This window comes from Theobroma cacao, chromosome 7, assembly GCF_053813885.1.
Source record: "Theobroma cacao isolate CCN51 chromosome 7, ASM5381388v1, whole genome shotgun sequence".
NCBI lineage: Eukaryota > Viridiplantae > Streptophyta > Magnoliopsida > Malvales > Malvaceae > Theobroma > Theobroma cacao.
In genome coordinates this window covers 7,498,046-7,513,204 of record NC_142645.1, presented here as the reverse complement: position 1 = coordinate 7,513,204, position 15,159 = coordinate 7,498,046, and the positions used below count along the sequence as shown (strand labels likewise).

Genomic DNA, 15,159 nt, shown 5'->3' with positions numbered 1-15,159 from the left:
TTGGATAAATGCAAATCAATTTTAGTATTATCTTCAATTTGTTAATTTATGACATGATAAAATTTTGGTGTGAATATAGTTTCGGGTCAATGATGATGTTCATAATTACAACAAGTATTTCATAAATATGCATACATATATCTTAGCACTTTTATCCAAATCTTGATATAAAATAATATTTGTAAACACCCCATTCTATTCAGGGTTATTTTTATAAATTTTGAAATTAATTAGATTAAGACCATTTTTAATAATTAACCTAATATTTTAACACTACAAAAAAGTCAAGTTTTGTACATATCTTAGCACTTTTATTCAAATCTTTATATAAAATATTATTTGTAGACATCTCATTTTGTCTGGGATTATTTTTGCAAATTTGGAAATTAAATTAAATTAAGACCATTTTTCTATAATTAACTCAATTTTAACATTCCAAAAAAATTGACTTTTTCCAACGAAATTACAATGAAAAAATTTGTTGAAAATTCTGTCATTGAAAACGTAGTAGGTAATGTCAATGGTGGAAAAAACTAAAGCATTTGAAAATCTAAAATATCTTATTGAGCTTGATACTAAATCAAACATTAACACCCTAAACAACAAATTAGAATGGGTAATATTGGAAAAAAAAGTGAAAAGAACTTGTTAATTAAATTCGTACTTATATAATAAACAATCTTATATTAAACTATTGACGGAAATAACAAATCAAGTTCCATAAATCCAATTATAAACATTTATATTCTATATTTTCGAATGATAAGTAATGAATGAAAAAATAATAAAGAATGAAAAGTGAAAATAATGCAAAAAACTCAAAACAATGTTAACCTTTTGTTTAATTTAGATATTGAAAATTAAAAATTTGATGAAAAAGGTAGTAGTACATACTTTCATTATAATAATTTGAAATAAGAATTTTGATCTCTAATTTGGAGGGCAAGAACCACAATTTAATATACTTAAATAGGTATACACAAATTGGATCTTTATTCTATAAATTATATAAGAAATTTAAAACTCCACTATCAAATTTAATTGATCGTAGTAATTATAAATAAAAAAGTTTAACGTTGCAACATTAAACTAATAAACATAATTAAATAATTTAAATGAATAAATGATGATCAATGAATGTATATTATCATATTCATAAGCCATTAAACATATATAATAATATATATTCTTTACAGTATTTCTTGTATATATTCTATTAATTTGATAGGTTTTTTTTGTCATTTTGTTTAATTTTGCAGCTAAGGATCCATGTAAGAATGAACTAAGTTTGTTGAGTGAAGAGTAGTAGGCCCAATCAAGAACAGTGAAGACGCTTTCATGTTTTTCGTTTTCAAGTTTTAGTAAAGTGGTTTTAAGGTGAACATGCATTGCATAGAAACTTTCCAGCAATTTCCTAACTCCTCTCCTTTGTATCCTCTTTGAAGCTTTTCTTTTAGTTTTCTTTTAGTTTTCTTTTAGTTTTACAAGTTTTATGCATTGCATAAAGTGGTTTTGGCTTCTTACATGTGAGATGAATTTCTTACTTTTGAGCTCTCTCTTCTTCTTGGGAAAAAAAAAAAACAGAAAAAACTATCTCTCTGGTCCTCCCTTTAATTGTAATAATCATTCCAATTTCTTAAAGTTGCTTTGATGATAAGAAGTTCCTTTATTCAATCAATATTGAATTTTTTATCACCTCATATATAAACAAAAATCATTTAATGGCTGCATTTTTTTGCTAGGAAAATTGAACATAAAATTATGGATTAATTTTAGAGGTAAAACAGAAAACTCTAATAAATGGGGTGTTTGAGGGAAATTTTCAATTTAATTATCTGATTTTTTATGTTTATTTTATTTTAAAAGTTATATAACTAAAATATGAAGTTTACTTTAATTTTTTGTTAATAAAAAGGAACAAAAATTAAATGCTTACTTCAATTATCATCTCTTTGTCAGTTGTATGATCAATTTTATTACTCTTTTTATTTCAAAGGTCACGTTACATTTTTTGGATTGTTTTCAAAATGATATTCAATTTTGTTTCTGTATTATTCTTACTTTTCATTTGTTTTATATTGTCAATCAAAGTATCTTAAATTGATTCAATTTTGAAATGGGTTAGAGATAAATTGTTGTTTGGATGGTGAACTCATTAATTTAATATTTGATTTTAGATGGTAAATCTAGGATATGTTGTAAAATTAAGAGTCCGTGGAATTAAGAAACATATGACACAAGATATGACATAGGACATGTCACCATTGGAGATGATGCTTTGATCTGAGCTTTCATGTTAGTCTCATTGCATTTTGAAATATAATATGATTTAGTTTTTATTACAAGAACTGGGTCTGATGTGTATGCAACAATGCATCCACACTACTAGATCTATGAGTTTTGCTTGAGTTCGTGAGAAAGAGGTAAAAATATGCAATTGTATAAAGTTGTGTGTGTGGAACACTACTGTTAATTAGGCATTTATTTAAAACTTGTAACTCTTGAAAGCATAAATAAATAAATGTAGTCAAAAGCCTTATTTGCTTTAAATGCCCCTATGTATCATGATCAAGTTTTCAATGGCCAAAAAAGTGACACAAGGAACATGCAGGGAGCTGCACTTCAGGTAACGTTCTGAAAAGCTAGAATTTGTATCATTTGGTAAGGTTTAATTAAAGACACCAAATACCAGCAGTCACTTAGTGCCCCTATTGCCATGTGAACTTTTTTGAATGAATAGGCCACTAGACTAGCTTCCTTAGTCTCGCTTATTAGTAGATTTTTTATTATTTTTTCCTAAGGTGATTAAGCTAGCTAAGAAACATAATTAGGAAGTTTAAATTGCAACCAGCTTAATTTTATTTTTCTCATGCATCATCAGCCAGTAGGGCACCCCTTATCATGCATCAAACATTATTTCTGGTTGGTAGAGGATGAAGCATATGATGTATTTTCCTTTACATCTGTCCCCTTCTCTTCCATTAATTTTATGATGTGTTTTCCACCTTCATTGTGAAACTTCTTCATTTCAAAAAACAAATTGACAGGACGGATCCCTCTTTTGATTTGCAATATGACTCCACTAGTAATTCTTGATTTGTCTAGAAACAACTTAGGTGGAACTATTCCGGCATGCCTTGGAAGTTTTAGTCAATTTCTCTCATCCATAAACATACAAAGGAATAACTTTCATGGCAAAATCCCTGATTACTTTGCCAAGGGTAACGCGTTGACAAATCTTGCCCTTATTAACAACCAATTCGAATGGTTACTGTCACGATTCTTGATTAATTGTACTTCTCTTGATTGTTTCTTAGGTGTACTTCCAGAGCTGCAAGTTCTTATCCTTTGATTTAATAGATTTCATGGTCCCCTGGAGAATTCGATAGTTACACCTTCCTTTATGTCATTGCAAATAATAAATCTCTCTCAAAATGAGTTTAGTGGCCTCTTGCCAACAAATTTCTTCCAAAATCTATATGCCATGAAATATACACAAGAAAGTTAATCCTCTAGACAAATTTTGGTAGAATGCATGAAAAAGCTCCAATCGGTAGAAATTTCAGTAGAGCCACTGGAGGTAGGGATCATTTAAGAGCTTTGACGTTGAGTGTGAGGTCTTGTGCAACATTCGCCACCGAAATTTAGTCAAAATCATCAGTAGTTGCTGCAATGTCGATTTTAAAGCCTTGGTATTTGAGTTCATGCCTAATGGAAGTCTCGAGAAGTGGTTGAACATTATGATTGATGTGGCCTCTGCATTAGAATACCTCCATCATGGTCAAACAATTCCTGTGGCTCATTGTGATTTAAAACCCAGCAATGTTCTATTAGATGAAGATATGGTTGCACATTTGGGCGATTTTGGCATTGCAAAGTTGTTAGATGAGGAGGATTCAACAGTACAAATGAAAACACGAGCAACAATTGGGTATATGGCACCAGTTAATGCTTAAACTTTCGACTTTTTTTATCCATTATGATAATTCATGTAAAATCATTGCATACTTTGACAATGGTTTTAATGACTTACATGTAGAATATGGAACAAAATGAGTTGTTTTCATAAAAGGCGACATATACAGTTGTGGTGTTCTTCTAATTGAAACCTTAACAAGAAAGAAACCCACAGATGAAATGTTCGTTGGAGAAATGAGCTTAAAACATTGGGTGACTGAGTCATTACCGTCTGTATTAACTGAAGTTGTAGATGGCAATTTGCTAAACAGTAGCAAGGAGTGAGAACATTTTGTAATAAAGGATTTTGCATTGTCTGTTTTGCAATTGGCATTAGAATGTTCAGAGGAGTTGCCAGAAGAGAGGATTGACATGAAAAAGGTTGTTGCAAAGCTGCAGAAGATCAAAATCAAGTTTATGAAGGATTAGAACAGGCGGGTCGAATGAAAATACCATCATGTTGCTGGCATTTCCATTTGACTCCTTTGAATCCAGAATCAAGAAAATGAAGTTTGAGTGCAGGTTCAATTGTATCAATGTCAAGGTGCTTTTATTTTACCTAGCAATCCATTATTTCTAGTTCTCTCTGTTTTGGAGGCAAGTGTCTGTCTTGATTTTTTCTGTTCTTTGTTAGTTGGTTGTTCCAGAACGTTCATGTCTTTAATTTATTAAATTTTCAAAATTGTCTTTAGTTTTATGTTATGCTATGATAACTAAGCCCAAATAAATTTTATTACTGTATTATATAGATCTATTTTATGGGTCAAAAACTTTTAGTTTATTTATAAATGTTTTAAAGATATTTAAAGATTTTTTATGTAATTATAATTTTAACTTGTAAATATAATCTCATTAAAAATCACTTATAGAGATATAAAATTTAGTTTATATTGTTTATATTTCTTTTAGGAAAAAAGAAAAATAAAAGTTAGAAACATGTACAAATACAACTTTTAGAGTTGTTTAAAGATTAAGTTACTTTGCCTAGATCCATGGACTTTGACCGGATTTGGGTTAGGCTTAGGCATGAATTTTTTAAGTATGAGTTCGATTACGTTATAATATTATATTATTTTGAAATTTAAAATAAATTTTAAAATATTTATATATTAATATAAGATGCTATTTATTATTTTAATAATAAAATAACTAACAAATAAATAGGGAGGTCGGAATCGAAGTTGGCTTTTAAACGAGAAGGCCCAATAGGACCAGCCTGATTCAAGATTCAAATCTTAGTTAACCATTTTATAGTTGCACTCGTATTCTATAAACGAAAAATTTCTCACTAATTAATGTTAAGAATCAATGTTTTGCCTATGTCTTTGGGAGTGGTCTATGCCGCCCTGCATCTAATGCTCCCTGCTTTTAACAAATTTTCTTTTTATCCTGCTTGTGCTTCTCTGGCCATTTAAATATTGACTTAACAATTTCATTTACGGAAGCATTTGACTAAATATTGTGTAAATGACAAATGGAATAAATATAAGCATGTTAGGAATTTATGTATAAATGTGATTATTAAGTCCAGATGAGGTCAGGCAATTTAGCAGACCAAACAGTTCAGCAGGCTAAATAAACGAATGTAATCTGATTCTAATTTTTAGATTTTATTATGCATATTTAGATTTGAATCTGAATTATATTAAATTAAGATTATAATTTAATTTAAATATTATCCATCTGAATTAATAATTTATAGATAGGATCGCAATTAAACTTACGTTGTAAAAGAGGACACCAAATGAGACCAGCCGGATTCAAGATCCAAATCTTGGTGAACCTTTGCATAGTTGCAATCTTAATCATGGAATTGGGAAGTTAGTAGTGACCTCAATCAGCCAGAATATTACACTAGTTGCGGGGTCTTCAAGTTTGGGCAGAGCAATTGACAACTAGGATGTCCCATATGGACCATGTTATTCAAGTATCATTTGTCAATTAACATGGAAAAGCAATTGAAAGTCGGGGAATGTCCTACATATTCAAATTGGAAGTGTGAATCCCACTTTAAAAAAAGAAAGATAGTCAATTGAGTAACAATGATTAGGTGGGAATTGGAAAGCACGTTACAAGAAAAACTAGCAGCTTGTCTATTTGAAGGGACACATGGCCAACTGCAATAGCTTCGCCGTGCACAACACGCTACAATTATTCTTTACCAAGTATGGATTAGGCGATTGAGATGACGATGACTTAACAAACTCTTCTGATCAATGATGGACCTTCACTGAATGCAGGAGGGTAAATGAGAGGGATGTGTCTACAATTTCACCAACCACTACAATTTCACTGAATACAAAGAAATTAGTTGAAAATCTAGGATGTACAATTTCACATTTATATGTGCTATTATGTGGAATTAGTATTCTAATTGTTCTTGTACTCTGATTTAATATTTGTTTAAGTTTATAGACTACAACTTTTGTCAAAAAGCATTTCTATACTCAAAACTATCTTATCTAAATTGATACTCCAATTAGTTTTATTCGTGATATTATATGTTTACCTCTTTAGATATTAACTTATGTATATCGATAAAAAAAATAGGCAATACGACTAGGGTTTGTTTTGTGTATATAGGAATTCAGTTGATGGTTTTCATGCTAGTGCTCTGTTTCGTGAATGGGTAATGGTGTTCTGCTTTGTTTCATTAGTAATTCAATTGAATGTTATGATTAGTACTTGTTCTGATGATCTTTAATTGTTTTCTTCTGGTGGTGTATCTCAGTTGCTGTAATATGTTTCTAGTTGGATTGTTTGCCTCTTGTGTATCTCAATCATCTCTTCTCCAAATCAAAGGAATTGATATTTCTCTTGTTCTTCTAGAGATTCGAGGCAGAATTCAATAGAGTTAGGAAAGAATTCCTACTTTTCTATAAAAAATTTTAAGTTTATTTCAATTTTCATTTATGCTATGTTTGGAACATAAATTTTAAATATAAATTATGAGAGTCATGTTTGATCACACGATTTATATTAACTTTAAAATCAAAATCTCTCTTTTATAAACATCTCATAGTAATCCTTTTTGCTGTATATATATTAGAATATTTTACATGTCTTTTCTTCATATTGGTTGATTTCTAATCACAAAATGTCCTATTAAAAACAATGGACAAGACTGCAAGGGAAACTTATAATTTGGGTTGGATGGTAGATCATTTCTAACAACAAACTGTCCTACTGAAAACAATGGACCAGATTGCAACGTAAACTTGCAATTTGGGTTGGATGGTAGAATTTGTTTATTATATGAGACTTAAGTCAACCATAAACTTTCTACACTTAGAGCGTATTGTTCGGGTTAAAACTTAAAAACCTTGAGAAAAGGGAGTAATGTGAGCTAAGGATCAGAGAAAAAAACTGTGAAAGGGATTGAATTTGGATATGTGCCGTCAAATAGGAGCCAAAACAGTCAACACGCTTCATGCTTTTCCTTTCTATGAACACATTATTAGACCTGCCTATGGGTCCGTCGGTTGTCCTAATTTTCCCCTCTCGTATCATAATTTGTAAAGGAAGCTTTAACATGTACAGTGGTGTCAAGCAACACATTCTGTTTTTCGAGAAACCAAATCAAATGGATTGAGAGAACCTCCAAAATTCTTATGGAAGATTGCCTGCATTGTTATCGAACATCAACAAGTAAAACTTCAGTGTGATGTAGCAATCTTTACCCTTACCATCTTTCCATGTTAATTGTCAAAAAAAAAATTAGTCAAGGTGGCAGGTGGCTTTGTGATAGATAAAATCTGTTGATAAATATATCTCATGTCTCTGCAGTAGTCTTTTGCTGTTTTAAAATGGTTTACATTTTCTACTTTTGTCAGTATTTGGTTGATTTCTAGCTATGAAAATGTCGTCTGGAAATAATTGAATTGACAACAGTGTAACTTAAACTTGCTCTTTAAGCTAGATGGTAGAATATTGTGATGATATAAGTCTTCTGTCAACCACAATCTTTCCAAGTTACAAGCTACAAGAAAATGTTGCCTTCAAGTCATACGCAGCTGCAATTATAGCGTATTGTTCGGGTTAGAAAACTTTATTGGTTTTTTAATTTCAGCATTAAAATGATGATTAATAATCGAGTTAGAAGAATTTTTTTCTAACTTTTAATTAAAAAATGAGTCAAAAATTTCTACAGTATTAATCCTGTATCTTATTCTAGCTTTTGCTAATTGTAAACTCATAATTGAACTAATTTTAAAGTTTCTTTTTTCTCAGAAACGGTTTGTATTGTCTTAACACACTTAATTAACTCACTTTCCTAAATGTTTAAACTATGCTCAAAGATTTGATCCCAAAAGAAGCAATAATTTGGATTTTGTTGAGAAAATGAGGCTTACACAAAAGCATTGCTTCCAAGAACTCCATCTAGAAGTGATAATCATTCAGAGAATCTTGCACTAATTGCGTGGTCTTCAATTTTAGCCATGTCAATTGACAATTGGATGCCCCTTCTCTTGAATCTTTTCTTTTTAATGGTTAAATCCATATCTTAGACATTCCACCGTATATTATCATTTGTCAAAGAAACTGAAAGTTGTGAATTTTTCCACAATTTTATCAAATTGGAAGTGGAAATTGAATCTCATATTAAAAAGAAAGATAATAGAGAGTTGTTGCTCAAACAGAAAACAAAATTGTATTTATGATTTAATTTGTTTTGATTTAAAATATTTTTCGTAAAACGTTTTCAAAACTTATGCTTATTTGAAAGATTAAAACTTTATTTCATTTGTAAAACATTTTATAAATTAACACGAAAATCACCCACGCGTAAGACATTTTTCATATAACAAAAAAATAAGAATAAAAACTCTTATTGCTAACTCTATAAGTATAGGCTTGATAAATATTTATATTTAACTTAAAATATTAAGAAAATAAAAAATATTAATATTTAATTTAAAAAATTTAACTTAAAATATTAATATTTAAATTTTTCAATACTATTAAAATTTTAAAAAATAATAAAATCATTCAACACAATTAAAAGTTTTATTTATAAATTGAATAAATCTTACTAATAATTATAATAAAAAATATTTGAATGATTGTCATTTGGATTGTCATTTGATAAATACAAATTTATAAGTATAAGTTTTGGATGTCTTACACAATTGATGAATATTGATATTTTTATAGTGTTATGGTAAAAGTGATGAGATGGAAAATGTATTAAAATTAGAGCTTACTTTATTTTATATATATATATATATATATGATTAAATGTTTCGGGATACATCATTATTGATTTTTCCCATTTTCATATCGATTCCAAATTTTGATCCCAAATTAGTAAAACCCAAATGGCACCATCAACTTCTATTTATCATTTTAACATCAGATAACTCCAGCAGTGATGTGGAAAATATTTTTTGTGAGATGATACAAATAAAAGAAAATATTTTTGATAATTTATTCAAATAATAAAAAATATTAAATATTCTTGTAAAATATTTTACACAAAAAAATTTTCTCCAAAAAGTTATTTTTTGGTTACTAAATAGACTCAAGTATTTGATTCAATAACAAACATATATATATATATATATATATATATAAATTTTTTATTTCAAAAATTAAATTTAAATTTTTTGATAAGCAAAAAATTAAAGATAATGAAGAGTTTTCAGTAGATTAATAATGAATAGATAAATAGTTCCAAAAAAACAAAATAAATAGACACATGGGAACTGCAAAGCGCATGCATTACAAGAAAAACTAGTATCTTGAAAAATATTAACATTAATGATAATCGAGTTAAGGGTCGTAGAGTCATTGCGCTAAGTTCGACGTTGACTCAGTGGAAGTATTCTTACCAAGTGCGTGTTTGAGAAGACTTCATAAATTATAGCCACCACAAAAGTCTTTGTTAGAACTTATGGACGTTGACAGAAAGTGATTTCTCATTTTCACATTTTCATACGCTATTGTGTGGAGCTAATATCTTAATGGTCCTACTGTTTCGATGTTCGTTTTGATTGTAAGAATAAATTTTTTTACATATCTACACATATTTCCTTAATCATATATAGTTGTTTATTTTAGTATTTGAACAAATACCTCCTTGGTAATTAGAATTTAGGGTTTTAACTTGAAGTTTCAAGTTTTAATCATGATCTGATAAGAGGATGAGATTTATGTGATGAAGAGAGTTATTTCTCTTTATGTAATTATGTATCACATGTGTCATAAAAATTAAATTGATAATTGTAATAAATTTTATCAATAAAAATACTTCTTTTGGACCTTTAAATATGTTAATAAAATTGAATAAAGAAATGATAACATTGCTCTCTAGAATTCTCTCCAATATGCAAGTGGTAAATTTCCTCTCAATGTGGAAGGGCGGTGGAAGCATGTGGAAATAGGTCCCATCACAATTTTGGTCACCTTGTGTGTATGGTAAATGAAACATCATCTTTCCCACTTATAGCTCAAAAATTTTCCTTTCACAAGTTCCACTTCTACATAGCATTATGGGAAACACTGGGTTCATTTTGGCTCTTACGGTGGCGGTGCTGTTGCCCACTTTTGGGGTTTCATTCTCTATGAAATCAACAACCAACATCAGTACAGACCAATTGGCTCTTCTTGCACTGAAAGCCCGTGTCAACAGTGATCTTCTGGCTACCAACTGGTCAACTGCTACCTCTATTTGTAGTTGGGTTGGTGTCACTTGCGGATCCCGACACCACAGAGTCATTGCTTTGGATCTATTTGGCATGAATCTCTCCGGAACCATACCACCAGACATGGGAAATCTGTCTTTCGTTTCTTTCCTCAACATTGCAAATAACAGTTTTCATGGTTCGTTGCCTATCGAGCTGGCTAATTTGCGTCGGCTGAAAACTCTAGTTTTGCGTTACAACAATTTCAATGGAGAAATCCCATCCTGGTTTGGCTCCTTCCCTAAACTTCAAATCTTGAATTTGTTGGGTAATAACTTCTTGGGAGCTATCCCATCTTCTTTGTGTTCTTTGTCAAAATTAGAGTTATTGAGCTTGTATAATAACAATCTGCAAGGACGTATACCTGTGGAAATCGGAAATCTTTCTAGCTTGAGATTATTATATTTGGACAGCAATCAGCTTTCAGGCTCCATACCTTCCTCGGTCTTCAGCATATCTTCATTGCTACGGATTGTTCTTAGCGACAACCAGCTAATTGGTTCCATACCTTCCATCCCGCTCAACATGTCTTTCATGCACTCAATTGATCATCTATGTAAATTAAAAGGGCTTTACTTGAGTCACAACCATCTTTCCGGCCCACTTCCAATGGATTTATTCAAATGTCAAGAGTTAGAAGAATTATCCTTATCTTATAATGATTTGGAGGGAACTATACCAAAAGAAATTGGGAATTTGACAATGCTTAAAATTCTCTATTTTGGTCGGAACAACCTCAAAGGTAAAAGAAAAATAATTGTTTTACCTGTTTTTCGGCTTATGATAACATGTGAATTTTTCACCTCTTTCTTTTCTGTATCTTTCTAGTTTTTGGTCATAGTGTCGCACTCTTTATTTAAATAATTATTTTGATTTAAATTAATTATTACCGTTGATTTTCACCTTTTTTAATTTCTTTTTTATATAATCAAGAATTTTATTTCTATTCTGTTCATGAATCATTCAACCAAAAATTCAAATATACTATCTACTTATTTATGTTCTTTTTTATCCAACTTTTTCTAATATATTTTCATTATATTATATAAATTTTAAAAGGGAAAATAATAAATTATTCACAAAGTGAAGGATTGCATAACTTTGTATTATCTAAATCCTAAACTTTGTTTGATAATTTTGATAGTTTCATTTGACAAATAAATTAATGGACCTTATATTTGTTGCTAAATTTGAAAATAATTAATGGATCAATTACATTACGCAGGTGAAATTCCACAACAAATTGGTAACCTAACACTTTTGGAAGTACTTGAATTTGGCGAAAATAACTTGACAGGTAATATGTTACATTTATTCTTATGTATGTTGAGTTTCTGCATAGTTGCAAATGTTATAAATATTTGAAAAATATTATTTACAAATCCCAACTCTTTCACTCTTTGTTATATATTTATAATATAAAATATAAAAATAGAAATGTGTGTAAAACTTTGATGATTAATTTTGTTATTTGCTTCTGGATCATTGGAACAAATCCAAATGACTTATGATTTTGTGACAGGTAAAATACCAATTGAGATAGGCAACCTACCAAATTTGGTACTTTTGAATTTGGGATCGAACAGTATCTCCGGACATATCCCTCCTGGTATCTTTAATAGCTCAACTGTGACGCTCATTGCACTCTATTCAAACCATCTCTCAGGTTGTCTTCCATGGAGCATAGGACTATGGCTTCCAAAGCTTGAACGGCTTCTACTTGGTATAAATGAGTTGAACGGAACAATACCTACCTCCATCTCCAATGCCTCTAAGCTAACAATTCTTGACTTGGCAGTGAATTCATTTTCTGGATATATTCCTGTTGATCTAGGCAATCTAAGAGATATAGAAGACCTCAACCTACATTCTAATAATTTAGCTAGCACACTTTCATCCCCAAAATTGAGCTTTCTCTCATCTTTAGCATATTGCAAAGACTTGAGACTCTTGTCTTTTAGTTATAATCCATTGATCGATGCTGAACTTCCTATTTCTATAGGAAATCTTTCTATTTCGCTGCAATATTTCTATTCTTGGGGCTGCAACATTGGAGGCAACATTCCGGAGGAGATTAGCAACCTAAGCAACTTGATCGGCTTGTCCATAGCTAACAATCAACTGATTGGATCTATTCCCACCATAATAGGAAGATTAGAAAAGTTGCAAGTTCTCTCTCTTGAAGGCAATAAGTTAGAAGGGTCTATTCCATCTGACTTATGCCGTCTGAAGAGTTTGGGTTTCTTGTATCTCGAAGAGAACAGATTGGCTGGACCAATACCAGCATGCGTGGGTGATCTCGTTTCTCTAAGAGGTCTATATTTGGGCTCCAATAAGTTTACAAACTCAATACCTTCCACCTTCACAAGGCTTATAGATATCTTGGAACTAAACTTGTCTTCCAATTTTCTTAGTGGGGCTCTCCCAATTGACATTGGAAAGTGGAAGGTTGTTACCCGTATTGATTTTTCCAAAAATCAATTATCAAGTGAAATTCCAAGTACCATTAGTGCTCTTGAAGACCTAGCTTATCTTTGCTTAGCCCGTAACAGATTGTACGGGTCTATACCTGAGTTATTTGGTGGGCTAATAGGATTGGAATTCTTGGATCTATCAAGGAATAATTTCTCTGGAATTATTCCAAAGTCCCTGCAAAAACTCTTGCATCTCAAGTATTTGAATGTCTCATTCAATAGGCTTCACGGAGAAGTTCCTGATGGAGGACCTTTTGCCAACTACTCGATTCAATCATTCATGGGGAATGAAGCGTTATGTGGTGCACCTCGACTGCAATTCCCACCATGCAAAACTAATTCTGCTAAACATTCTAGGAAAGTTACTAAGCTTATAATATTTATTCTATTGCCAATTGGCTCAACGCTATTAATTCTAGCCTTAATTGTCTTTTTCTTGCAAAGACAAGAAAAGCATTCAAAGCAAAAAATTGATCAAGAAAATTCGAATGTTTTTGCAAAGTGGAGAAGAATTTCATACCACGAGCTTCATCAGGCCACAAATGGTTTTTGTAAAAGCAAATTACTTGGTGTAGGGAGTTTTGGTTCTGTATACCAAGGTACTCTTTCAGATGGACTCAGCATTGCCATAAAAGTCTTTAATTTGGAGGTAGAAGGATCATTTAAGAGCTTTGACATTGAGTGTGAGGTCTTGCGCAACGTTCGTCACCGGAATCTAGTCAAAATCATCAGTAGTTGTTGCAATGTTGATTTTAAAGCCTTGGTACTTGAATTCATGCCTAATGGAAGCCTCGAGAAGTGGTTGTATTCTCATAACTATTTTCTTGATATCTTGCAAAGGTTGAATATTATGATTGATGTGGCATCCGCATTAGAATACCTTCATCATGAACAGACAATTCCTGTGGCCCATTGTGATTTAAAACCTAGCAATGTTTTATTAGCTGAAGATATGGTTGCACATTTGGGTGATTTTGGCATTGCAAAGCTGTTAGGTGAAGAGGGTTCAACAATACAAACCATAACACTAGCAACAATTGGGTATATGGCACCAGGTAATGCTTAAACTTTAAACATTTTTATCCATTATGATAATTTGTGTAAAATCATTTCATACTTTGACTATCGTTTTCATCACTTACATGTAGAATTCGGAGCACAAGGAGTTGTTTCCATAAAAGGTGATGTGTACAGTTTTGGTATTCTTCTAATTGAAACCTTAACAAGAAAAAAGCCCACTGATGAAATGTTTGTTGAAGAAATGAGCTTAAAACATTGGGTGACTAAGTCATTACCATCTGCATTAACTCAAGTTGTCGATGCCAATTTGCTAATTAGTACCAAGGAGCAAAAACATTTTGCAATAAAAGATTGTGCATTGTCTATTTTGCAATTAGCGTTAGAATGTTCAGAAGAGTTGCCAGAAGAGAGGATTGACATGAAAAACGTTGTTGCTCAGTTGAAGAAGATCAAAATCAAGTTTTTGAAGGATTCTAATTGGCGGGCTTGATGAAAATACCATCATCTTAATGACATTTCCATTGGACTCCTTTTAATCCCAAATCGAGAAAATAAGTTTGAGTGCAGGTTCAACATATCAATGTCAAGGTGCTTTTATTTTACCTAGTAATTGGTTGTTTCCTTTTTCCATTTTTATTTTGGAGGCAAGTGTTTGTCTTGATTTCCTTTTCTTTGCGTGATGGTTGCTTTAGGATGTTGTCTTTAATTTATTGAATTTTCAGAACTTTATTTAGTTTAATGTTATGCTATGAAAACTCAGCCCAAATAATTTTTTTTTTACTATATTATATAGATCTATTTTATTGGATGGATAACTTTTGGTTTATTTATAAATTTATTTTATATTATAATATATATTAAAAGTCATCTGATGTAATTATAATTTTTATTTGTAAATATAATCTCATAAAAACACTTATATGGAGGTATAAGATTTAGTTTATATTGCTTATACTTCTTATAGGAAAAAAGAAGAATAAAAGTTAGAAACCTGTACAAATATAATTTTTAGAGGTGCCAAAAAA

General features: G+C 30.8%; 1 protein-coding gene across 1 annotated transcript; it reads left to right on the top strand.

The window, feature by feature from the left end:
* The first annotated feature begins 10,271 nt into the window (after window positions 1–10,271).
* On the top strand, window positions 10,272–14,889 carry LOC108662670 (uncharacterized). Its single transcript, XM_088808119.1, is given in 5 exon segments — window positions 10,272–11,382; window positions 11,866–11,937; window positions 12,163–14,169; window positions 14,263–14,496; window positions 14,499–14,889. Coding segments are annotated over 5 exon segments (3,300 nt in total). The 5' UTR covers window positions 10,272–10,448; the 3' UTR covers window positions 14,552–14,889.
* The last annotated feature ends 270 nt before the right edge of the window (window positions 14,890–15,159 follow it).